This window comes from Rhipicephalus sanguineus, chromosome 4 (assembly GCF_013339695.2).
Source record: "Rhipicephalus sanguineus isolate Rsan-2018 chromosome 4, BIME_Rsan_1.4, whole genome shotgun sequence".
Classification (NCBI taxonomy): Eukaryota; Metazoa; Arthropoda; class Arachnida; order Ixodida; family Ixodidae; genus Rhipicephalus; species Rhipicephalus sanguineus.
In genome coordinates, this window is record NC_051179.1 from 158,099,702 (window position 1) to 158,126,412 (window position 26,711).

Below are 26,711 nucleotides of genomic sequence, written 5' to 3' on the forward strand. Positions count from 1 at the left end.
TCATGGCAGAATATTAGGCACCCCTGTCGCGTACGTCATGAAAGCCTTTTCCAGTCACGTAGGGGATATACCCGCATGCCAAGGGCCATCGTAGGCGGGTATGTGCGACAGGCAATTCACAGTCTGTATCGACGCAGGCCTGCGAAAATAAGCGTGCAAAACTTATAAGTGGCTGTCTGGATTAAGCAAGAGAAACATACACCGTCGAACTTGGCGATGGTTATTATACAGTTGATTAGGTGGCGCACCAAGGCTTACATACGTACTTCGATTCAAGCAGCATTAGTCTAGCGTGGCTCTTCCTCGCGGGAATATGCCAACAAACGCTGCTTACACTTGCTTTTAATAATGTGACGTCTGTGCTATAACGTGACTACCGGCGCTACGTCATGCAATAAGCAGTCCCTTAGAGGCCAGCAACACACCTAGTAATCTCAAGATATGCACACAACTACTCAAGACGTCGATACAGCTTGCGAGACTTTGCTCAATCTGCGGCATAAGCAGCTCCTCGCCGATTGTGCTCATAAAATCGAATAACACAGTGCGGGGGATCTGACGGAATTTTTCAATTGTGACCCCGTTTTAGTGCGCTACCTTTACGGCTTGGCAGCTTCTTTTTTTTTAATCTCAAGATATGCACACAACTACTCAAGACGTCGATACAGCTTGCGAGACTTGCTCAATCTGCGGCATAAGCAGCTCCTCGCGGATTGTTGCTCATAAAATCGAATAACACAGTGCGGGGGATCTGACGGAATTTTTCAATTGTGACCCCGTTTTAGTGCGCTACCTTTACGGCTTGGCAGGCTTCTTTTTTTTCGAAAGTCTGCCCTCAGAACTGTTTACGGTGGACAGCACCAGATTACCCGTTCATATTCAGCAGTAAAAATATCTTACAAGCTTCCCGACCGATCCACAGAGAGGAGAGAGAGAGAGAGAGAGAGAGAGAGAGAGAGAAATAAACTTTAATGAAAAATAAGAGTTTATTTGGATGGCCACCGAAGAGGACCTTGCTAATGGTCGGGGCGTGTAGACTCCAGGGCTCCGTGGCTCTTGGAGTCCTCTCCGCTCTCACGTTCAGCTTGAGTTGCAATCTTGGCCATAGTCAGGGCATACCAATCCTTTCAAATGAACATACACAAGCTTAGGCTTTTTAAAAGCAAACACGCGGACGCTTTCGGCCGACACTTCATGTCATATGGCTCACGTAATGTTTTTCGTTCCTGTAAGCAGGAACAAAACATGGATCACGTTTTTTCTTCACTGGTGGCCAAAAGGTCATTTCTGGGGCGTTTCAAAGCCTACATCGTTCCCTCTGATATGGCAGATGGTCGAAGACCAACTCTTAAGTATTCTCGGACGTATAAGACCAGTTGTGCTCTTATATATACGTCCGAGAATACTTAAGAGTAATCTTCGCCACGAACAGCATTGGGGATGACCATGGCGAAGCCCTTGTGTGTCGGGCAGTTGGGCTGAAAAGCAAAAGTCAAGGGAAGGCGATTTCTCAAGAGGCACAGACAAGGAAAGCATAGGAGACATTATTTGTTGTTTTTAACTGTAGATCAATGATTACGAACTAAATTGAAAGTAGACGAAAAAGCACCATTTCCGTCTGTGGAAACCGAACACACAGCCTTCGAATAACGCTGTTTCGTGTACTTCAGGTCGTTATCATTATTCTTCAGTTAAAAGTAATCTATTTCCTTTCCATGGTTTGTTACTTGTTTCCACTGTTTGTATTTAACAAAGAAACAAGCCTCTCGAACAACTGCCCATCTTTCGTATTGTCAAGAGATAGTTATACACAACTACAATCGGGTGTGATGTATAGATGATGCCTACAAGCAACAATTACAGCGTGTAATCTCCGAAAGAGCTCGAAAAAGAAGCTACCGCTAGAATTTAGAAGCCCGTCGCTCGAGTTCGCGCTGCGCATTGCTTAGAAAAGGCTGCTCAGTAGATAGAGTAGGTGCAGTATCATGCTGCAGAGTGCGACATTCCCGTAGGCACGGGCCGCTCCAGTAGGAATCGACTACGTAAGTGGGACAAAGTCCAAACCGGGACGACTTGATTTTGCAGACGACATACCGAAATACGGAACAGTAGGCACTAAATAAACGTCCATATCTCACACAGCGCCTCTTCTATCGTCTTTACACGACATTTGCAGCGAAGCACGCAGATACGCGGCCAATATTTATTGTGTTTTCTTTTATTCATTGATGTTTACAAACCTACGTCATAGCCATTTTTTTTCATTACTAGCTTATTTATGACGTTCGAGGAAGAGAACCGCGTGCATATTTTCCATTTCTGTATTTTTGTACCACGTTTGCTAAGCCCGAGTACAAACACCTGTCAAACCTGATATATGGCTTGTTTTGCCTGCACCCACTATGCGTCGTTCAGTCTTTGCAACTGAAATAAAATTCTGATTGATTATTGATTGATTGATTTTGGCAATTCCTGGTGGCACCAGCAGTCTCCTCTGTTGAGTCCCTCCTTTCGCTATTGCTACATTTCATTTTTAACTATCGCCTTCCACTCTTAAATGCGAAGCTTAAGTGTGCTGCAAACTATTCTACAAAACAATTCTCACCGAAGGGTGAAGCCTCTTTTCTCGAACAAAGCACAGGGTTTGACATTTATATGTAACGCAATAAAGGCTGCTTTTCGGTTTGACACCCTGATACAGTTTCAAAGTAGCCTCGTAAAATCTGGTACAATACATTTGAAAATACAATGGGCTACTTTTAAGGCGAAAGCCTCAGATGCCTAATGAAGCGCGAAATGACCGTCGGCGCAAACATAGCACGGTCCAAACGTATCACGTTACCACAGGTGACATCATATTTGGTGTCACAGTCGGCAGGCAAATATGTGAGGTCATCATGACGCCACTGTGACGTCCTGACATGACATCGTGGATTGGTCAAGGGTTCTCCGATTTCGTAGGGAGTGCAACAACCCGTCAGGTGCAGTGAGAGACTCATCTTCGAGGGACCGTGTAGCTTTGCCTGCCAACAACTTATGTTTTCGAAAAAAAAAAACACAATAATAAGATAGAATGAACTCGGAGCGTCAACTTGGTGTCGTCGCGTACCACTTGAGCACACATGGTTGCCTAGTGCTGGGCAGGTTTCTGTAAAGCACTTTCGGTCGAGCAGCCAGCCTAAATGAGTGCAGATATTCATAGTTCCACATATTCCACTTTTTTTTTCGCTCTTTAATCATGGGAATGTAGGACCTTCGCTCATATATCACGAATGGACCACCCTTTGGAAAGAATGAACGCCCGGTGTACATCATTATCGTCTCCAGGGACTTAGCCGGCGTTCCTGTAACGAGATTCCGCAAGAATGGTTAGCACACAAGGCAATAACGAACACATGTCCCGGCCCAAATTGGCGTGGCATCCCTGCAAAACAAGTATTCCACGAAAAAGTAATTTCACCGATTTCAAACAGGCGCCTACCGAGTTGTTTCAGCAAGCTGTAAAGCGAGAACACTTCAGGGGCTCTCCCGAGCCCTTGATGCTGTTCTTGCGTGCACACGTTGTGAACCGATGTTGCATTACAAGCGCGAGTAGGCTAGCGTCACGCTCGATCTTAACTACGAAGATGGAGCTATCATTACTTACGAGTACCGAAATAAATATATTAAAAATTCTGTATGCTTACTTACTACCGTTGGTAGCGAAAAGACTGTCAGGAGAGAAAAACATTGCATGAGCTTTACTATACAATAGCTCTCGCCTCTACCACACAATATCACACATGCAAGCATCAACCTATCGTGCCAGCTTTCATGAACACATCGTTACAGGATAAATATGCGCGCTAGCAGGTATTTCCTTTTTGGTGTAGAACCTCGAGCATGGAAAGACGGCAGAGAGAGTGTTCGCATTGTGTCAACCATTATGGTCCTCGTCCTTGCTTCGTTCTAGCTTCTACACTAAAACACTAAGGCAGCACCAACGCACTTATGAAAGAAAACGAATTTCCTGAGATCAGCTACTTATCCGAGTACCCCGTGCAAATAGGCTGTACCGACTGCCACTTTGCGCATTATTGTTGACTATATTGCAACTACCTGGCTATTTTGATAGTGGCAACAAAACAGTTTTTGTTAGTGGTAAGGGCATCGCACGCGTAATGCGAAGCCACACGGTTTGTAGCCTACTTGCATTCACTTACTTATTCCATTGCTTCATTAATTTAATAGGTAAGGTTAAATATTTTTCTTTCAGTATTGTTATAACCACCATTCTTCATTGGTTTCGTATAATTTAATGTTTCAAATTGAGCCCCTCATTTCTCCTTGTTCTGAGCTGGGTGATTCCACAAGACATCGACAAGGGTCCGAAATGGACATTTAGATTGAATGAGCATTTTATAGTTTGTGCACATACCCTCCGGTAGCCGTTTTTTTAATACAGAAGTTTGTTTTAATACAAAACTTTAAAAGAGAACTTCGTTTTGTTTTAATATAAACTGCATAATTTAGGAGGGAAAAAATATGGAACATGTTTATTAGGGAAGGACCAAATTCATCATCCGTCGTTCTCGAATGTTCACGATGATATCAGAACACAAATATTACCGTTACAAAGAAAACATTTTTCGTGTAAAGTGTATGCGTAGTGAGAAGTAAAGTAGCATTCTTTAGGCTTGTGGACAGAAGGAAAGTGTGCTTGAAAAATATATAAATATGCGGCAATTTATAAACGTTGCTGTATTTGCGATTTTTTTCCTAGGCCATTGTAGTTAACGTTTCGAAACTTGGTTACCCGTGAGAGCATAATGTGCTCAATAGTTTCTTTTATTTTTTTCTGTGCCGCAAATAGATATTTTTATAAATCGCCTAAAACTTACTATTTTGGCGGAAGTTAACCCTATTTAAAAATGAATATTTATGAAAACTCATCTTTGATTTTTCGTAAAATCCCGTAAACAGGCCCTTGTAGAACGTGGAAAAAGAATGCACAGAAACATCTTGCGTTATTTTGTTTGCAGTGACATTGTTGGTACAAGTCGGAGCTTTTCGGGGATGCACTGGCGCGATAACGTGATAAATCGGGATAAAAATGTGGATATATGCTTCTGACTAGTCTGAATGTGAGCATAATTGCAGAAAAAAGGCAGGTTTGGTACATAGGAATTACCGTGTCAAGCGCGACATTCTACAATGTGTAATATTTCGCTTTTAAGTAGAGTCTTGAGACCCCAAATTTAATGGCGCCTAGCTCTCTATCATCGGCGCTCTCGAATGAGGCTGCTGTGATAGTCATCTGGTTTAAACGTTTTGGTTAAGTGGACTAAAACGGGAATGGACCGCGAACGAAACAAGCGAAGCATAACAAATGTTAAAAATCAGTCACGCTGCTGCTGCCGCCTCAAACAGAACAATGTTTAGCGTCTGCTGTAGTCAGTCGTGCGGAACTGATTAATTACTACGCGGCCCATCTCGGGGCAATGTCTTAGATCATGGGGTTTAAAGTGTAGACAACGGTAAGGTTATCTCTAATTTCAGCGAAAAATATCTTAGCAGATCCAGCTAGCCCACCTACCAACTAGCCCAAAGCTTCACTTTATTTTAGCAGGTTATGAACTTCATTTGAACACAGTACACTTCAGCTCTTGCATCTGCACTGCGGATATAGCCGCACTCGTTTTACGTTTCGTCGCATGAATGGGAAATACCTAGAAACAAACGATGGGTCACTTTTGTGGTGCTGATTTCATGCATAGTCTATCATAGGGAAATGCCAACAGCGCTTTGGGCCGCTAGTTGCCTGGCAATGGCTCATACCTGTTTATGACAAATTTCACTAGCGCATACAGACGGAACACCTAGGGATCGAGACACACACAAAGCGCTGAACTCACAAATCATTTATAACTTTGAATGCAAGGCCTCCCTGGGATCGTCCTCGAGGCCCTGAAGCGGAATACAGACCTTGTCGCATCTGTCCTTGACAAGAACTGGCCACAAGCTCCAAGACATTCCGGCAACTTCGAGGTCCCTTTGGATCCTCAACATTGGCAGTGCTTTTCTTCTAGTCACAAGGCTGTGATATTTTGAAAAAAACTAACTCCTATAATTTCGACGCAAGCGTCGCATAAGTTGAGAGATGGAGTCAGAAAGTCAACCGGAAGATTTTTCTCAGATAGAACAAAATCGTCAAAGCTAAATGTGCTGGTGAATAGCAAAGAACCCTCAGCAAGGTCATTGCAGGAGATATAGTTGGGATCTCTTGCGGAGTGGAAATGGATAAGGACGAAGGGTTAGAGACAGGCAGCCCTGAAAACCCAGTTTCTGCTACAGGCGTCACAACAGATAACGTGGTCCCTCTGGTTGCTGCTGCACTCGGAACTCGGTCCAAGGATAAGGGGCAAGCCTCTGGGCCTCGAGATAGGGCCACTAAATAGAAGGCGTCAACTCGCGCCACCGGGTATCCAATCGACGAAGAACCCAAATCGGTCATGAAGGTCTCCTCTCAGGAGTCAGTCCTCGATGAAGGAATGGTGGTAGAGTCGGGTGAAGAAGGCAAATTTTCTTCTGTCTGAATGCCCCCTTCGCGGCTAACAGCCCTGGGTCTGGAGCAATCAGCATTCAGGAAAAAGTATTTATTCAAGCTTCCGACACCCTCTTCAACTTCCCGATTCTAGAAGGCAAGGGGAAGACGTTCTCAGTGTCTCCGAAACCCGGAATTCTTCCCTAATGTTCTATCCCTTTGGTTGCTCCGTCAGATGCAGGCGGTCGTTTATCGTACTTGGTAGGAGTTCCTGAACGAGTCGTCCAGCTGTATCATCTCCCACCGATTGAGCTCCACTTCAATAAACACTCAAGAATTGCGGATATAACCCATCCGACGCCTCACCCGCCGGTCAGCGATCTCGAAGCACCCAGGCCACACCAGCCCCATCTCCCAACGACCCAGGAAAGGCGGGATCTTCTAAAAATCCTCTCCCGGACAAACCTCCACAGGCCCCGGCCAAGGCGCTAACACACCCCTCAAGGCGGCCTCCTCCTCGCACAGACCTTCCTATGCTGGCTCCGATGAAGATATGATGCAGGAATACAGGTTAATTGGCGTCATGGGATTGCCAGCGGTCGAGACGTTAGAATGTTTTGGATTCCAACTCGTCTCGACATTCTGTTCCACTTCAGCCAGGAAACAGTTGCTTCACTCCTCCAAGACTGGAGATATAAGACCCCACTTGAGAAGCAGATTGATGATCACATGGCTGCCGGAATGGACGCTCTCTTGGACTCTCTGAAGCTGGATGCCGTGGAACCCATTGAAGCTGAGATCCGACAGTTTCGTCAGAGTTCTTCCTCATGAAAAAAACTAACATCTCTCCTACGATAAAGCCATCATGTCTTATTTAGATGTATTGTAGAACTTACAACAATTTTGCCATTTGAGTCGGAACTAGTTAAATTCCCAAGCTGATTCGAAATATCCCTCCTCTATAAAGAGGGAAAGAGTTTCCGACAGAAATCCTCAGAATAGCCATCGCAGCCACCTCTGAACCACCCAGAATTGAGGAACGTCCTCACTAGAGATGGGAGTTTGCTCAAGAGTACGGAATTTGATTCTTTGAACAGGATCCTGGGACGCGATTGTTGGCGACCAAGATTTATCAAATTTCCTCTACGTGGAGCGTTTAATCACAAAGGGTGATCATGATACTCCGGGCGGAACTGAGTAACACAAACCTACCCCCACAAGGTGTCCCGGAACAGGCCTTCCAATCATGGAAAGAGTGGGGACAATCGGTAGAAGATTGAGTCTTTGATTGTTATGATTTTGGCTCGACTATAGCCTCGAAAAAAAGTAACATCTCTCCCATCCGACCCCAACAACGGCACAGAGAGAAAATGCACTTGATCAGACTTTTCAAGTTGGGAGTGTTCATCTTCCTCCTAGGGAAGTTCAGGATGTGGGAGTTTGATGATCATGCTGTGCTCGAAGGAGAAATTTGGGATGAACCGAAGCAACTTGATCTCTCCTCCGGAGAGCCTGACCTTCTTGACTTGGTTGACCTCGGACTAGGGGAGTCGTATTATGCGCCGGAACCAACTAGCAATGTCTTGATGATCAAGCTAGACTACAACTTAAACTCTCCTCTCATTCCAGATGAAGTTGAGCACTCCCTTAACCTTCTCAAAAGGGACACTCCACTGCCGCCCCAAACGAGGAATTAACTATTCCAGCAAGATTCGATAAATGCGCTGAGGCGAGAGGGGCTCTCCTGGTCTGGATTCCTGGGTTTCATGACTTGGCATTCGTGGGTAGCCTCCCTCTTGGTAAAACCCGTTGTCGTACCCAAAACCTGTTTGACCTGTTGCTGAAGGCGTCCCTCAATTGGGAGCCATGCTATGAGGCTCTTGGATGTTTCTTGTCGAGATGGGCAAAATTTGAGAGTCCCAGTTATCGCCGCTTGACCAAGTTCACAAGCTTTGCTGATAGAGGGTTGGAATAAGAAACTCAATCCTACAAGGAGCTGGAGTTGTTTTGGATATGCCATAGGGTGAGTCTGGTGCTTCACAGTTCGCATTCAATTGAACGTGTAAACTTAACATCTCAAAGTGGCACTAATCTCGAGTGGTCTGTAGAAGAACAGAAGAAAGGGTTCTTTGTGGCAAAAGGTGTCTTGCCACATTTGGGCCTCAAAATCTATACCGTAGAACTTGTGGTTCTTCCAAAGCAAGGACGACTTCTAGACAGAAGCATGGTCCTAATGCTCTAAGATCTCTTTGCCGCCTGTTCCTGTTCAAAGTTGGCACTTGTTGGGCGGCCCCAGTACAAACTGAAACTTCAGTTGAAATCGCTTCATCACTTCTGCAAAGAGGCTAGCTGCTCATGCAAAAACATGGGAACGCCTTCTTCGAAGTCGTTAAGCTGACTGAGCCCTGCGTAAACCACCGGATCATCATACTAAGTCAGACATACCGTCCACGAGTAAATACTTAAGACGATTTCGAATCCCTTGTTTATGGCGCGATCAAAGCACTACAAAAAAAAGACGGGATTAAAAGCCTCCCTTTCTTGAAAGTCATCCTTGACGAGGAGAGTGTACAGACCATTCTTCTTTTCGATGGGTCTTGCCGCCACTGGGGCCATCCGTTCATAGATTATACAGCTGGTCTTCGCAAGCTGTACGAGCGAGTTCACGAAGTCAAAGATATCGACGTCGGATATGCAAAACTGTTGGCTAGTGGTTTAGCCCACAGCGTGTTGAGTGTCGCATTCGGCAAACAGAAAAGATGGTTTGTAGATCTCTCAAAACTGATGAGGAATCTCCCATTTCATGAACACATAGCAAACAACACTTGGCCGACTAAGTCCGAATTCGAGGACTATGGAGACATGGCATGAACTCCACCTGATGAGGTGATATGTGAAGTCCCAGACTTTTTAGACCCTAGTCTGATGTATGGAGATAAAAGCCACTCCATCACCCGGTCCGAGCTATTGCAACACCTACGATGCTTCCCTGGGACTCCCATTCCCTCTAAGAGGGTGTTAGAAACCGCACTAATTAACCACCGACGAAGGTTAGCGAAATCCCAAAAGAGATTGATGAAAAAGGATTGGAAGGGGATCACCTAATCATCGGGTGGAAACCGAAAGAATTATAGATGAAACTCGAGGGAATTTTTTGCCTTATTGTCTTGGAAGCTTCGTGAATACTTTGTTATTACTGACTAACTAGGCGTTTTTACCAACCCCTCTTTCCTGGCCTCACCATGGCTGACGATTACGTTACTGTTGTAGGAAACTGCTCACCTCATCATATGGACAAGGACTGGCTGATTATTCTCGGGTCTGTTACTCAAATCACTTAAGACTACAGCGCGTGGAACAATCAGAGCAAGGCAGCCACAGACCCAGTCTTTGAAGTCATGGGAAAGTTCTTTGACTATCCAAACTTGTTATGCAGAATCCATGAGTTTTTTTGTAATTCTTGGGTCTACTTTCTGGACAGAGGAGACGCCATGTACTTTATTGATCGTGGAGTCCCTTTCCCTTGTTCAGACAAGAACCAGTTCTTTTGGGACGGGCAAGCCGGCGGGTTAGAACGTTTAAGACAGAAGGCGTGAACTCTCGTCAACCTTATCTTACGCGAGTCACGGATCCGCAACACTAAAGTCACCGTCCTAGCACAAGGCGACAGCCAAGTCGTGAGCACAAGTTCCAGATTACCCACACGACTTTTCGGCAATCAGTTGGAAAAAGCGCTGAGACAAGTGTTTGTTAACAACGAGGCTATCATGAGTGTGGTTCGTGCTCGGACTAAAAAGTTAGGTCTAATTCTCAGCCGTGAAGAAACCATGATGTCAGAATATCTCAACTATGCAAAGGTCCCCTTCGTGAGAAGTCACGTGCTTCCTTTTGAGACCAAGAGATGGTCACTCACGACCTGAGTAACCAATGACCAATCGCCAAGTTTTTTTAACATTAAGAGCTCTGTATCAGCCAGTGATCTAACCGTTTTCCAAGCGAGCCATTCAATCGTGGATCACATGATAAATTATGTGTTCTTTGGCCTCTTTGCCTGCTCAATCACGCAATACACAAGCCTTTGTTTCAAGGTTCCTTCTTGAATCGAGAACCACCGCCGGGCCGAACCAACTTGGAGCCTTTCTACTTGAAGGCCTTGTATTTGAACCCGTCCTTGGGCAGAATTTCAGGGACTCCTCTTACACGGTTTTTAATTAGACAGTTTCCTGATTCATTGACTGAGTCGTTGTCTTTTTGGAAATTTGTAGGAACTCACTGCGAAAAGAACTTGTCCGTGCAGTAGCTACACAGGCTGGTAATAGCAAATTGAAACGCTTCAGAGAGAAGGATTTTTTAAGACTGTTTGAATGCCCAACTTCCCTCAACCTCCCAAGAGGTCTCAGCGCACTGACATTGATGAAGGAACAAGTGAGGCTCAACTTACAAAAGTGAGTTCAACTTGAAAATCCCGTGTTCTGAGAAGCTGCAGAAAACATTTCCATGGAGTCCAGTTCTCTAAACATTTTTTGGTAGCAGTTAGTCCAAATTTCACAAGGTTTCTTTCAGAGTAAGTCTACATCATATATCCGTAGAGTTGAGTCAATGGTGTCTCTGTTCGAAAACTCACGAACAATCAGAAGCCAGTTTCGAAACAAATTTGCCGGTCGAGTCCAATTTCTTCATAGGTAAGTAAGAGATCGCCGCTGCAGTTTTGCTACATCCTCCTAGAAAAGGTTCCATCTAGATTTGTTCATCTCAGAAGGCCGACAAGTTACGACTTCTGTTGGGACCACAGTCCCTCACCCTTTTGAGTAATCGCAACTGGTTCATCAGGAAGTGAATCATTGCGACTTATGTCATGGTGGTTCCTCACGCACACAAGACAAAGTAACAGTATCCAGCGCAGGCCTCCTAAATGTGAACTTGTACTCTTCGGGCCCATTATCTCCCTACTTGGAATCTTACACCACAGAGACGAGCATCTTGTTCCGCTCTTGGGAGAAATAAAACTGCCACTTTTGACTCGGGCAACAAGGTTAAGGAATGTGATATAGGTCGGTTCGTATCTCCTGATTCCGACCTCGCACGCTCAATCTACATAAACTTTGAAGCTCTTACAAGAAAAGAATGGACACCGGAGACCCGATCAAGCGACCCAATAGGGACTGCAGTTCATTGATACCGTTCTCCCCATTAAAGTCGTGGAGGTTTTTCAAGCATCAATCCCAATGATCTCCGTTATCTGTCTGTCACCGCCGACACGATGAAATATTGCAAAACTCGAAGCTGGGATTTCATGTACCAGCCGACTCTACTCTTTAGTAAATTAGCAGTTTTAAGGACCTGTCTCACAAGTCCTGTGGAAGCTAATACGATATATCATCTTCACCCTAGTTGACCGCAGCGGTGGCTACATGGTGGAACGTCCGCTTCTATTGCGGTAGGTACCGGGTTCGATTCTCAGTGCCGACCGGAAACCCACCGTTTTTTTCTGAAGGGCTAGAGTACCTGACCTGGCACTCTGTTACTCACGGGTGCTCATCTACAAGGTGGTCCCACGCACCTTAACCCCCACAGCCTTGGTGAAATAGTCGAGCATCCACCGCTGCTGTGGGAGCAGAGAATCGCTGCCGCCCAGTACCTACCGGTAAAATAGGCACAAGCGCACTTCCGGCCTAGTGCTTGGCAGAACGAAGTACACAGTCCACCCCGGGGGAACTGGCTGAATGGGACCGGCACACCTAAAAATAAGGTCATTCTCCTTTTTTTCGTAGGTGCCCTAATATCAGTCGTAGAGGGCACCAGCAGAACCTGTCAGCGGTCGCGTGCAGTCATCTAGCAATGCACTGCCGCGATTGTGGCTACTCCCGCATTTTGAGGGAGTCACTGTCATAGCCAGGCATGGCGAGCAAATCGTTCGAGAAGATTTAGAGGCCGCCGTAATTGAGATTCTTGGTGCAAGATGTGTAAGCAGGCCCCTCCTTTCCCTCTTGAAGAAGGAAGTACACTACCTACAGCGCATATGTCTTTTCCATAGCTCTCTTAACAGCGAAGCTGTTTAGCAAATCGTTCCTTATTCGATGAACAAAAAAAACTACCATCATCTTAAACGGGTATGTGCCACAGCAATTAGCTAAATCCCTACTCACTACCGGTCCACTAAAAATGAAGGCCACAGATAGCTCAACAAAAGTGCCACAGAAGATGGGTAAATCCCACTACTCACCACTGGTCCAAAAATGAAGTGTACAGCTCGCGCCTAACCATACGCTGCCATGGGTCGTGCGAAGCTAAATCGCACTCCCGAGAAAGAAGCCGCGATAGGGGAAGCAAGGCTTGCCGCTACGCGAGAACGAAAGCTTGCACTAAGCTGCGCGAAGCTCGATACACCGCGAAACACAGTTATCGGTCTCATGCGCCGTAACAGATAAGTTCAACCCCGCCACAGCCAAGTTAAACCAAAAGGTAAACAACGTTATAGCCGAGAAGAAACTCGGGCCAGTAATTTCAGATAGGGAAGGGTATTTTGTAATTATGCCGGACAGTTTGTTCTCAGAAAAAGCATTAACAGCCATAGAGAAGAATTTTAGGACGGTAAAACTTAAGCCATCGGTAGTTAGGCAACGTGCTGTCGACCTTTTGTTAAGACATAATCTTGAGAGAATAGCTTGTAATGTCAAGAAGGCTAAATCACTTACTTTAGAATTGTTTTTTTTTTCAGCCAAAACACATAAGAACGAGATCCCATTTCGAGCAATGTTTCAGAGCAAGGCACCTGACAAGTCGCTGTATCTAGTTATTTGCAGAACTGCTTAACCTCTTTGAGTCTTTCAGACCCTTTTTGTATGCGTAATTCTCACGCGCAAGTTCAGTTCCTCTCAGAGGAGAACCCCGGCTGTTGTAAAGCTTTTAGTATGGATATTTAAGACCTGTATTATTCTTTGCCGCATGAGGACTTGTTAAATTTGTTAATGAATGTAAACGAACAAGCGCACCAGACGGTTTTCACCATAATCTGGTATTTCTACCGGGGCATTTCTAGAAATCCTTTCCATGTATTTAAAGTCGACGCTTGTAGGTTGGAAGGAAGGCGTTTATGTGGAGAAATCAGGGATATGTATTGGTTCTAAGGTTGCTCCGGTTATAAGTGATTTATACCTTGTGAGCGCGGAAAGTGAATGACTCTTCCTCCTCTTTACATATCATCATGACTTGTGCATCTTCGTCATCTGTATATATCATCATCAATGTGATTTCGGCTCGAGCACGGCTGAATAAAGCGGTTCCTCATAAGTGGTGGACGGTGCTTTTCGATCCTCAAGTCCTCTCGCCCGTTCTCGCTGGAGCTTCGCTCGGGTCGTCGCGTCATACCCGCGTCGCGGGTCGTCGCGTAGCGTCATACTTATGAGGAACCGCTTTATTCAGCCGTCCTCGAGCCGAAATCACATTGATGATGATATACAGATGACGAAGATGCACAAGTCATGATGATATGTAAAGAGGAGGAAGAGTCATTCACTTTCCGCGCTCACAACCTTAGCAAGATTGACAATCTTTTGGAAGGCGCCTTAGGTAATTCGGTTATTAAGGTTTTTCGTTATGTGGACGATTACTTGATCTTTTGTAGTGATGAGGACTTTGAAAAGGTGGTAACTTCCGTGAGCGAAAAATTTGAATTAAATGGAGGTGAGCTGAGCTTTACTAAAGAGGTGCCTCAGAATAATGGAATACAATTCTAGACATTTCCTTAACGTTCCAGAAGAACCACGTGTGCTGGCAGTATTCTCCTAGATCTTCGAAACCGCTGTTAAATTTTTCGTCGAAGCACTCGAAGGTTGTAAAAAACGGCATCGCCATGTCTTGCCTTAAATCAGCCCTCACCAAGTCGTGTGAGCACAAAATGAGTGATAGCTTTAACGCACAGGTTACGCGTCTTTTACATGTAGGGTATCCTTGTGATGCAGTGGCCATCGTCGCTGAACGTTTAAAGAAGTCTATTGCGTTAAGTCCGAGCATGGTTGCAGAAAGCGATATGAAGAAACGTGTCGTAGGTATACCGTACATTCATTGCGTATCTCACAGGCTAAAGAATGTAGGAAGTAGATACGGCGTTAATGTTGTTTTCACGGCTGCCAATAAGCTAGGTAAGATTTGTGCCGCTGTGCAGAGGAAGAATGAGCGAGTAAAAGACAAGAAACGGACCGATATTTGTTTCGTAAAACACACCAACAAATTCACTGATTACCGTACGAGTGTGGTGTAAGGTCCCTTTCAGCTGCGGCCGCTTCTACGTAGGACAAACGGGCCGATGCATTAACCACAGATTGTTGGAATATAAGCGATCGCTAACAGGAGGCTCACCTTCTAATCTATCTTTACATTGTCGAGATTGTAAGTGCACGCCAAAATTCGATGAATGCGCAGTGTTGTACCGTCATAGAAATGAAGAAACGCGCCTGATGATTGAAGCATGGCATATCAAGAATAGTGGTAGCGCATGCGTGAGCCACCCGTCGATTAACTTGCATAAAGATGAAATCAAATGCCTTAACAGTTATCTTCCACGTAGACCGCCACGCATGGCGGATTGATAGGTTCGCCTGTTGCATGGGCATGCGCAGATAAGTTTTCGTGCCTTCTTTCTTTTCAGCCGTTGTGCGTCTCTTCAGTTGTTAGTCAGCGTTTGTGGTGTCCTGACTTCTTCCTTGCGTCCGTGTTTGCACGCCCTGTCTTTTTAGAATGTTGCAGCCAAGTTCAAGCAAAAGTTCAATAACGTTACAGCGAAGTGCAAGCCAAGTTCAACCTCGCTACAGCCAAGTTCTCTAGATGCAGCAATAAATAAGCATGAGACCGATCAGCTTCGCTGTGTATCGAGCTTTGCGCGGCTCAGTGCAAGCATTTTTACCCCGTTTTTATTTTTGTCTCGTGTAACTGTCATGGCTTGTTTGGTTTGATCGTGGATGTCAGTCATTTTTAGGTTTAATTTATATTTTGTACTTTCGTTTTGTATATCGGGATCGTGCTTGATGTTCTAAGATTTTTAACTGCGCTGTCACCTTTGCGCTGTTACCTTTTCGCCAACCTGTTGTCACGAGGCTTTTTCATCGCTGCATTTCATCTCGTAATCTTTTCCGTTGCTTTTATGCGCGCCATAATAAGGCCTTGCGTTCAAAGCAATAAATAAGTTGTGAAAACATTACACCATCTCCCACTCAAGGGAACCATGAGGGATGCGAAGCAGCATTCGGGGCGCACACCAAGTTTTCGTTACGTTCACTCGGCGTTTTCGTTAGTGTGTGAGATTTGTATTTAGTGTTTGTGTTATCATTACGTTGTGTTTGTGGGTTGCTTTTCGATAGCGCCGAGTGAACGAGTGGCGCCGACGTTGACGTTACAACTCATCTGAACGGGAGCGAAGCGCGAATGACGGAGGCCGACCGAGCGCACGCGCTTATATACACATGAAATGTGGGAGGGAGAGTGGGTTACAGGCTGTATTTGGCTGCGACGCGGCTGCATCACGTGGGAGGAGAGGCTGCGCCATGGCTGCAGCGCGGGGTAGGAGAGGAGAGAAGGCGACCGAACACCTGCGCAAAGGAGGAGAGTGGGAGAGAGAGTAGGCGCATGCGCATAGGAGCGCGGACGCCACCACCACCGCCGGACACAGCCCCGAGCAAAAGCTGCTTCGCATCTAAAAAAGATCCGTCTTTTTGCGCTGGCAAAATTTGTCATAAACATGAACCAACTCGCCAAAGCAGCAGTTTTAGCTAAATGCGTACCTGTTGCTAAACAAAAAGAAGATAGCTTATCAAAGAAATTTCCGCAGGGTTGAGAACATCGGCCTCTATGTCCCGCAAGAGCTCTTGCCGAAAGCTGCCCGCAGTGCACATGACGACGACCAGGTCTGCCAAAATTGCTTCAGATGACTCAAAAAATACTTTTTGTGACGCCGCCTCAGCTGAACCGGCCGAGGAAGTTGTACAAGAGCTAGATGAAGTCGAAAGCCAAGCGCAACACGTAAAGCACACCTGAAGCATCGGCACGCATGAGGCCTGACAAGTCGTATTCGCAGAGCAGCAAAACCAAGTTCATAGCAGCTGTAGGGCGAGTGTGAAAAGTGTCTAAACGCCATTAGGAACCCTCAGATTGCAAATGAAGCGTGTGCACCAATGGTTCAGCAACGTGAAAGCAGACTACGAAGCGTGCTCCTCCTATGAAGAGCGAATGCGCTTGTTCACCTTCCTGCGGAGCCGAATCGAGTTCCGAGAACCTTGTCAGCCTACATGTTATACAGATCGCGACACCTGCGCGAGAAGTACGGGATATGGCACCAAAGGCCACGGCTGAACCCAAGAGACATCGGAAAGGTGTGTTTTATACTAAAGATGAGCATGGATGTTCTCGGCAGTCCCAACAAAAAGGATGTATCTGTTTCGATTGACGGAAAGAAGGAGAATGCTGCCAAAATGTTTATGACCCGTTCGGTGCGACAGGCCTGCCGTCTCTTCAAGGAGGCTAACCCTGATACAACTATACGACTCTCGCCGTTTTATTCCCTGCGGCCGAAATGGGTTCTCTTTGCCTCACAACAGAAGTTTGTCTTTGTATCTATTGTGCCAGTGCAAGAGAATGTGCTTCTGCGCTACATCTCGTAGATGGCCAACACCGGTGACTACACCAAGGAACTATGTCTTTGCAGCTCGTCTACAACTGATTGTTTCCTAGGCGATTGTTATTATTGTGCAAAGTGTAGTGAACAATACAGACGACGACGAAGCAGCCAAGAAAGCAAGCCACAGCGTTAGTGGTAGCCACGCGACCCGAGCTTGCGCTTGCTTGGATTTTGGCCCCTCGACGTTCCTCGTCGTTCCTTCACGTTTGTACGTGAATAAACCACGTGACAAAGAAAATGCTGACATCTTCAAGTTTGACCATCTCTGGAGAGATGGAGGTAGCCTATGCAGTGTGGGAAAATGGATATCTGGTCAAAAATACAGCACGGGCAAGCGCTCTTTTGCAAGAGCTCAGCGTATGGTTTGTAAAGTGGATTGCCCATGATTACAATGGCCATGCTTGAATGTGCTTGAAGGCACATTCAAGCATGGACAACACGTGATGGCAAAGAGAATCAACAAAAAGCATCCTGCGTTTCTCCTCTGATTTCGCGAAAATTGGACAGCCATTGTACCAAACGAGGTACAGTCGTATTGTCGGCACACACACACACACACAAAAAAAAACGAAGTATATATTACTTGTGTCGTCACAAGCAAGCATTCTACTCAAAGTTTGGGGCTCGACTGCTGACGAGGTCGCCGGATCGAATCCCGGCCGCGGCGGCTGCATTTTCGATGGAGGCGAAAATGTCTGCGGCCCGTGTACTTAGATTTAGGTGCACGTTAAAGAGCCCCATGTGGTCGAAATTTCCGGAGCCCTCCACTACGGCATCTCTCATAATCATCGTGGCTTTGGGACGTTAAACGCCAGATAATATTATTATTATAAAGCTTTGCCGTCATCAGTGACAATACACGCCATGATGCACCACGTGCTTGCTTTCTTCTAGAAATAATCCATGACTGCATGAACGAAAACAACAGCCTGACATGCATGTTACCTATGCTTCTGATGGCGCCAGCAGTCACTTTAAGAATAAGTACCAGCTGTAGAAGTTGTCTCAAAAGGACACATATCAACAAAGTGGTTTTGTTGATATGTGGTCCACGGGACGTAGCAAGAACTCTTGTGATGGTACAGTCTCCACGGAAAAAACATTAGCACAAGTGAACGGTGGCCGGAGCCGGAAAATTGCGACACGCGGCGCTGATGTTCACGAGCACGCCGAAAGCGAGATTGCCAAGCACATTCCACTTTCCAAAGCAGGGGTGGCCGGCGGACCGTCGGAAAGCAGCCCATCTCGCTCTTGGCCCATCTGAAAGCCCTTATCTTAAAGAAACGCTTGTTCGTTTGCTTATCGCCAGATGTGGCTATACACACGATATCCTTTTTGTTTTGTTTTTCGCTGAAGTTGCGAGCAACCGTATCTTTATCGCAGTTGCCCAGAAAGGCTGCTTGTTGGAAAGCTTTCCGCCGGCCACCCCTGTTTTGGAAAATGGAATGTGCTTGGTACTCTCGATACCGGCGTGCACGGGAAAAACACCGCCGCATGTCGCAATCTTGCCGCTCCGGCAACCGTCACTTGTGCCAGTCTTTTCCGTTGATGCTGTACTGATGGCCTTGTAAAGTGCCAAGCCACGCTCTACAACATAAGAGCGCGAGCTGTGCAGTGATTAAGTCAGCGTCTTAAATGGTGGCGAAATTGGACGTAAAGCTGAAGAATGGAAACTGCTGCATGCAAATGCAGGCGATCTACAACCGTTGGTTTTAAGAACCAGTGGAAATCGTTGCCGCGTGTTTCCAGGCATACGTTCTCGGCACGCTTGGTTAAGCAAGTCTCGACGACACAAATTATGGTCGTCAGTAGCGTAGCCGGAATGTTTGGTCGGAGGGGGGGGGGTTCAACTATATATGTAGGTTTCGTGCGGCTCTTGTAACTTAGCAACGTTGCTTGTTGGCGAGTTGGAACGAGTCAGTCATAGCGTAGTTTAGCGCAAAAAACAGGCAACAGACGAGTGAGAGGACGGACACAGCGCATGCGCTGTGTCCTTGTCCTTCACTCGTCTGTTGCCTGTTTTTTGCGCTAAACTACGCTATGACGGGCTCTTGTATTTGTGCGTTATACAGCGTGCTTTTAGGAGCTTGCTCCTTATGCTCGGGGCTTGTCCATCGCCGTAGCCGCTAGTTCTCATTGCTCCCGCTAGATGCGCAGCTGTGACTCTGATTTCAAGAGTGCTCACTAGATGAGCCTATATAAAGCGCTGGCTTTTGGCGCGCTTCCTTTCTTTTCGCCGGGAGCTCTCTGAGTGCACTTCGCTACCGCTACTAGTCATGAACACCCAGGAAGCTAAGGCAGCGGCGGTGAGAGCTCGCAGGCAGCAGCAGTGCGGGCTCGCCGTCAAGACCCTGCGGTGATGGCTCGCGAGGCCTAAGAGAGACGTCAGCGTCGTGCGGACCCAGAGATACAAGCCCGCGAAGCCGAAGCAGCGCGGAAGCGGCGGCAAGAGAATCTCGAAGAGGTGCGAGTGCGGATGCAGCGGCCAAGCGCCGAAAGCGGTCGCTACCTGAAGTTGGTGGCGCCGACGCGCGTATGAAGCGCGCTTTCCTCGACCACACGTTCGGCCCCAGCCGCAAGGTCTGCGACCGCTTGTGCATCAAATTGTAAATTGTGTATATACTGCATCAAATGTAAAATATATAGACAGTGTGTATATAATGCGATATATCTATAACAACGTGTCACGTCTTGAGATGACAGTAGAGGAATTGCACGGAACATTCACCCGATTATCTCCGAGCAAGGTCTTCTAACATCATTCACTTCGTGGATATGGTGGGAATTTGTTTAGGCAATGCAGATTTTTAAATAAAATTCTATCACAATCGTGCTCCTGTCCTTTTCGCACATTGACACTATGTCGAGGCGGAAACACTTTTCCGCACCTAAACAATCACGATGGGGTAATTAACAAAACCCATTAATTAATTTTTATTTATTGACTTGAGGGTGGCAAATTTATGGCATACCCATTTTTTAGAAATCATGAAGGTTGCGCGTAATTAGAGTTATTCTAAACGAATTTTAAGGGCGAAATCAAAACTGACGGCGTCCGGCGCGCAGGAAATGCGGCCCGGTCTCGGTTACGTCAGACCGGAACTACTCGTGACAGGAAAGTGACGAAATTTGAATCAAGGCGCGCCGCAGCAGTCTCTGGTCGACCAAAGAAAGTCGCCAAGCATTCTGAAATACAGAAGTAAACAGCTTATTGCGTGCGTGCGATGCACCGTGGTGCTTATCTATTTTATTCCTAAACTATGCAGAAGCGCGAAAAACTTTCGCCTCTTTGCAAGAAGAAGTGCCGCAGTGGCTGCCCCTGAATTTTATGCTTCCCAGACAGAGTTTCTTACAATTACCTAGAGGGAAAACTGGCGCTGCGAGCTTTTGTACGCATGGGAATGCTGGGATATGTGAGCTTCGGACTTGGCTCGGATTGGTATCGTTCACGAAAAGCCCGGACACTTGAAGACGCATCTGGCTTCAAACGCGTTATTGAGTCAAAATGGTTGATTTCGTACTAAAGGAGCACGTAGTAAGCTATTTCTTTCTGGTCACGGTGCAGAAACGCGTTTTATTAACGCCAGAAACTTCTGCGTCGGTATACAATTTGTGAAGCGTAAAAAGTAACGAACCGCCGCTATACTTCGAAGGCAGACGACAAGGCCAGCGTTCACTCTGCAACTGCTTGTCGTCTGTTTCTCTCGTTGTTTCGTTATGCCGTACATTTCAGTGACTTTTATTCTAGAATATAATACGCGTGAATACGATCCGTTTATAAAAGTTTTGTTTTAGAGAAGCTTTATTTGCGAAAATCGTATCCGCTTTTTAGCCGAAACCACCGCGCAGCACCAGCCAACGCAAGCCTTGCAGGCACATACACCGTCATTCCCATCGTGGTAGCGGCGCCCCTTAAGAATTCGCATAGAAGGTGGCGCCAGATTTCCCTCTAGGTACTATTGTGAGAAACTCTTATGCTCCCAGAGAAAGAAAGGTTTGATTTTGCGGTTTTCTTGCGCACAGCTCGAAAGAAACAGCGCCAAACACTACGCGCAAGCGTAATGCGACACGCTAGACAAGTGAGGCGACCTGCCGCTTTTCACGAAAAAGTGCGGCCGTGACGCGCCTTCATCCAAATTCGCCACTTCCTTGTCACGGGTAGTTCCGGTCTGACGTAACAGAGGGGTCACGCTTCGTACGCGCCGGGCGCCGACAGTTTTCATATTGCCGTTCAAATTTGACGATGAATACCTCGATCTGCGTGCAAGTCTTCCTATTTCTAAAAAAAAATAGGTACGCCATAAATTACCATGCACTACAACTTTCTGATTTTTGAAGTTAATTAACGAGTTTTTTGTTAATTAGTCTCCACAGTGTCATTTCACCGGCGGCAAAGTATTTGCGCCTGGACGCGGAGTTCGTGTGCGAAAATGACAGGAGCCCCACTGTCATGCAATGTTTATAAAAAAACTGTATTCTCTAAGGAAAAAACACCCTGTATATACACATGCAAAATTAAAAATTTCCGAAGGGGAGAGCGGAAGCTGAACGACCCCCCCTCCCCCCCCCCGGCTACGCTCGTGATGGTCGCGTTTTGTTAGTGTCACGCACTGCTTTAGGTCGCCTGCAAAACATGCAGCATTTTTGAGCGCGTTTCGGTTTTGTTTACGCATTTCTCGGCTAGGAAGAGGGGTACTCCAAGCGCTTATGCTCTATCTTCCGAGGCCCTACCCTGATGTTGGAGCATTTTAACGCATCACTTGATCTGCAAGTATACACGAATGGACTGCGACTGTTTCACTCTGTGTTGCGTTTCCTATTAAAGCTAAGCGATGCGCTTCAGAATTGCGCCTTTATAGATCAGTAGTCGTCACAGTGACAAAAACTACCTTTTTTTCTCTTGCTATGTTCACGTTCACACGAGTAACAAGCTTATACCCACTTTTTCATCCCAATTTCTCATGTTACCACCTCAGTGCATCCTCGAAAAGCTCTGACGTATAACCACAGTAATGTCGATGCAAATAATATAATGTAGTATGCTTCTTTGTACTCTGTTTCCATGGTCTGCAATGGTCAGTTTACGAATTTTTAAGAAAAATCAAAGAAGGGTTTTTTTATCTTCATTTTTCGATAGAATTACCTTTCGCCAAATTTGAAGTTTGAGGCCATTATAAGATATCTATTTTTGGTATAGAGGCAATATTTAAACAAACTATTCAACAAATTATGCTCTCACAGATCGTCAAGTTTCGAAACTCTAGCGCTTAGGAGATAAAAAAATCGCAAATATAGAAAATTTTATGAAATGTCGCATATTCAGACATTTTTTCAAAAATAGTTGCTTTCTATCCAAAAGCTTAAGACAATGCTACCTTATTCTTCATTACGCTTAAATTTTATTGAAAATATCTTGTCTTTGTAACGGTAACACTTACGTTTTTAAATCGTCGTGAACATTCCAGAAGAACAAGTGATTAAATTGGTCCCTTCATATATCATAGGTTCGTTGTTTTTTCCTCCTAAATTATGCAGTTAATAAATAGAATAAAGTTCACTTTTGGGCTACCGGGTGGTATTTGCATGAGATACAATACGCTGAGTATAATATAAATTTTCTGACCCGTGTGGATCTCTCGTGAATCACGCAATGTTATCTGCGTGTAGAGGTGTTTAAACGAAACGGTGAGTGATACGTCTATGCTTTTGGGGTCGATTCTTTTTTTATTATTTATTAGCTTGAACCTACGATGGAGTGTAGCGCTTGTGGCGCAGTGTAGTATTGAGCGATTATCTCGACATAGTGTTCGATTTTTGAAATTACGTAAATTCAGTTCATCCCTAAGGAACCATACAACGTAAGGGCGCCGTTCTGTATACGAGACTTAAAGCTCGGATACTGAATCACACTGTCAAGTAGGCATGATTGCTGTCGCCTGTAGGTGACCCTACTGCAGTCCTAGAATTACTCGGTGATAAAATTATACAGCTCAGATGGAACTCAGAAAATTGCTGTAGCAATGTGCAAATTAACGTCGCGCAGCGAAAAGTAGAGGAGCACTCACTGTCGTCTGAGAGCAGCGTGAAGAGGACGGCGAAGAGCGTACAGCTGATTAGCAGGAGCAAGGCGCTCATCGCAACCACAACGAAGCGCTCGCGGCTGTTGGTGACCGAGCTGCAGGAGAATTGCAGTGGGTGGTTATCGAGTTACAATGTGCACGCCATTTACACAGCAATAAATCACTATGTCAAGGTAATTAGGATGAGAAGAATGCACAGGAGGACTCCAACGAAAATAAAAAAAAAATCACGTATTCTTAAAAAAACAAAAAAGTGGGAAGGAGTGCCGCATGACTGATATGGTTATTGATGACTACACGGATACTTAGGATCTGTCATAATTATACTAACAAGTTATTTGCGTCCTACTGAGCGGTAAATGACAGATTTGAATGGTTTCACATTTAGACCCGAGTCAGACGTCCGTGCATATTGCGGAGAGTTCTTTATGCACTCGCGCCTCCTTTTAAATAATAATTTAACATTTCTTTCTCAAGACCGAAGTACTAGTAACATCCCGGATAACTATATGAATGTCAAGTAAACCAGCGCTTCGGCACAAAGTTTGGGTGGAGGTCAGTATAACCGCACATCGCCCCTGGTTCTGCATGTGCATGTTCGACGCTGGTTTACGTATCGTTGTTATCATCAACAGGTGAGGCCAAGTCACGTGTTATCAGCTGCCGGCGGCACAGTGGTTACGGGGCTTTATCGCTTGATGCTTTTAGCCATTATAAGGATGCATTTGTGATTCCACGTCGTCTGAGCAGATACTGTCCATCTCAATCTCAGTTTCATCCCACCCTTTTAGAGATGCCCCAGAGAAAACAAAAGAAGGACGCGTCCACCCCGACTAAAACAAAGGAAAACGCGGGTAGCAAGGTGTGCTCGACGTGAATAACGTCATAGTCGTCTTGATGTCACCACAAAGAAAATGAGTGGAAACCAACGCAAGTCAGCAGCTCGAACGGTCACAAAAGGTCAACTTGCGCTTACGTGAACTCTGGCGTCACCTCCACGACTTGCCTCCTGCAAAACAGAACACAGGCTTCATTGCGCACAACCGACTGAGTTCTATGGCTACCGGTACTTGTTCCCTAGCGCATGCAGATTTCAACGTAGTTGGGGCAGGTGTGTGCGTACAAGAGTCACCATTCGAACCGTGTAATATTCAGCTATGGTTACTTTTGTGCCTTTGCACACCTGCAATCGTCTGACGCCATTGCGGTAGTGGTTAGGGGGGTGACTATCACCCAGAGGTATAAAGATTCAACCAAAATGCACTAGCATAACAGTACCATTATTACTGAACTTCACGATGGAGAGCAGAACCAACCAAAGAGCTGAACAACAAGGCTCGAAGTGGCACGGGAGCGGTTGCAGCAACGAGGGACACTCTCAGACTAAGCAAACAGCGCGTAGTAAATGCCGCAAGTCTAGCGGCAGAAAGTATCAGTGCCTCGCACATTGACTCCGAAGTGAGCACTCGCCACATTTGCCTACAACGGTAACTCTGTCTTTATTAAATTATATGTGCGAGAGCATCACTGAATTGCATAGATAAAAAGTCTATGTTAGTCGTTACTGTGCTTTTAATGCACATTTCTGGAGCTACCTACGGGCTACTTGGGCCGACCAACCAACCATCGGACGTCAATCGTGAGCGACGTCAGTGAAGCAGAGATGTACAGCGAATAAGTATAAGCAAAGCTATTCCGACGGCGGAATGAGAACTGAAGGCCAACCACCGAACTCCTAAGCTCACTAACCGTTTATGGTATCCTTAAGTTTCCTTCGTGGAAGCAAACGCGTTAAGACATTCGGAGCATTCTGGCGAATGTGCGTGTATACAGCATGTTGAATATCCACCTCATCAACGACATTGATGTAGGTCCTCGACCCAACCAACCATAGCCAGACGGCTTCTACTGCTGTTTTCAAGCGAAGGTCCTCCTCACCCACAGTTGGTGGGTACCAAAAAATAAATAAGTAAAAATAAATATTCTTTCCGAGGCTGCATGGGGTTTGAAACTGGATGCCCCCGACCAGAAAGCTGGTGCCTTGACGACAAGTTCAGGCGTCCATGCTTGACCAATGGGAACAGAACTGAATCATACGAATACGTTCTACCGACGATGCGAAAAACAATTGGGAAGCAGCGCACTCGCTATGGTCACATTGAAATATTTCGTGTTGGCGGACACAAAGTGACCTGCTGGACAAAAGTGCGAGTTCCTTTACTTATCCGCGCATGCGATTGAACGACAACTGGAGTACACATTAAAAGCGTTGTGAAAAGGCGTCACGTGTGTCCACGCGCTGCCTTGCACGAAGAATATTCTAAAGAACACCACCAGCGTTGTGAAAACGCGCCAAGCATCTTAACGCTCTGCCTTGCATGAAGGAAACTTAAGGACATCTTCAGCATGGTGAAATACGCGCCAAGCGCCTGAACGTTCTCGTCTCCAAACAGGATTTCTTAAAAGGACACAACGAGAGAAACGCTCGCTATGTTGGCTTTTCACAATGGGAAGTTTCACCAAGGGAAGTTTCAAGCTAATTTGTATAATTACCTAAGTGCAAGATGTCTGCTAAGCGGGGAAACGCGTCTAAAGAAATGGAGGCAGGGACGCCACTTTTAGGTTGACGTATCAACTTAATGTGACGTCGTACATTGTAAGGCATCTACACGTCCAATGCATGTTGTTGAAGTTGAAGCATGTTGAAGTTTATACAAAATATATGCATTTTTGATATACATTCGTTTTGCATTGTGATTGAACAATCAGAGGTCCCAAAGTAAGAACTGTCAGGGGGACCTCCTAACAAAAATTTAACAGAGGATTAGTTCAACAATCAGCAACCAGTGGCGAAATTGCAGCAAAATATAGAAAAAAGTGCTTAATGCAGTGCTTAATCAGTAAAAATTATGTGCATTTAGCTCTCCGGGGGCCAGACATTAACCGTACCAAGGTTCAGAAAATTGTGCTGACTCAATACCGCCAAAATACTAAAGATACACCTTGACTTCTATGTGCGTTGTGAACGTGTGTGCGATATCATACACGGTTTGATGTCCAGTCGATACGTTAGTTTTGCCAAATGACCGGGACGCAGATAAAGAAATGCGATAAAGGCTAGGTGCCTACTAGCCGCCGCTTCATTTGAAAGCTCATACCAACGAGGTGTCATTTTCAAAGCTACCGCATGAAACTAATCTGCGACTAAATAATGAGCTACTAAATATGCAGAAGCTCCACGCTAGTATATTTACGCAGAAAGTGGTGCTTTGACACCAAGGAAGCGCAGGTTAGATGCCGACGAAAACACTCACGTGTATGCGCTGGGGCTGACGGTGTCGCTGGTGCTTGCACCAGCGGACTGGGCGGGATTGGGCACCACCACCTCTTTGACCGAAGCCATGGCCGTTGGGCCTCTTCTCCTTTCGCTGCTTTCCTC

The 26,711-nt window shown here is 45.8% G+C and overlaps 1 protein-coding gene across 1 annotated transcript; it reads right to left on the reverse strand.

The window, feature by feature from the left end:
• Positions 1 to 1,016: 1,016 nt before the first annotated feature.
• On the reverse strand, positions 1,017 to 26,711 carry LOC119391785 (uncharacterized). The gene is made up of 6 exons (XM_037659436.2): positions 26,587 to 26,711; positions 24,249 to 24,281; positions 23,258 to 23,367; positions 3,160 to 3,344; positions 1,431 to 1,478; positions 1,017 to 1,124 (listed from the first exon to the last, which is right to left on the reverse strand). The coding sequence occupies exons 1-6, from the start codon at positions 26,673 to 26,675 to the stop codon at positions 1,017 to 1,019; spliced, it is 573 nt and encodes a 190-aa protein (XP_037515364.1). The 5' UTR covers positions 26,676 to 26,711.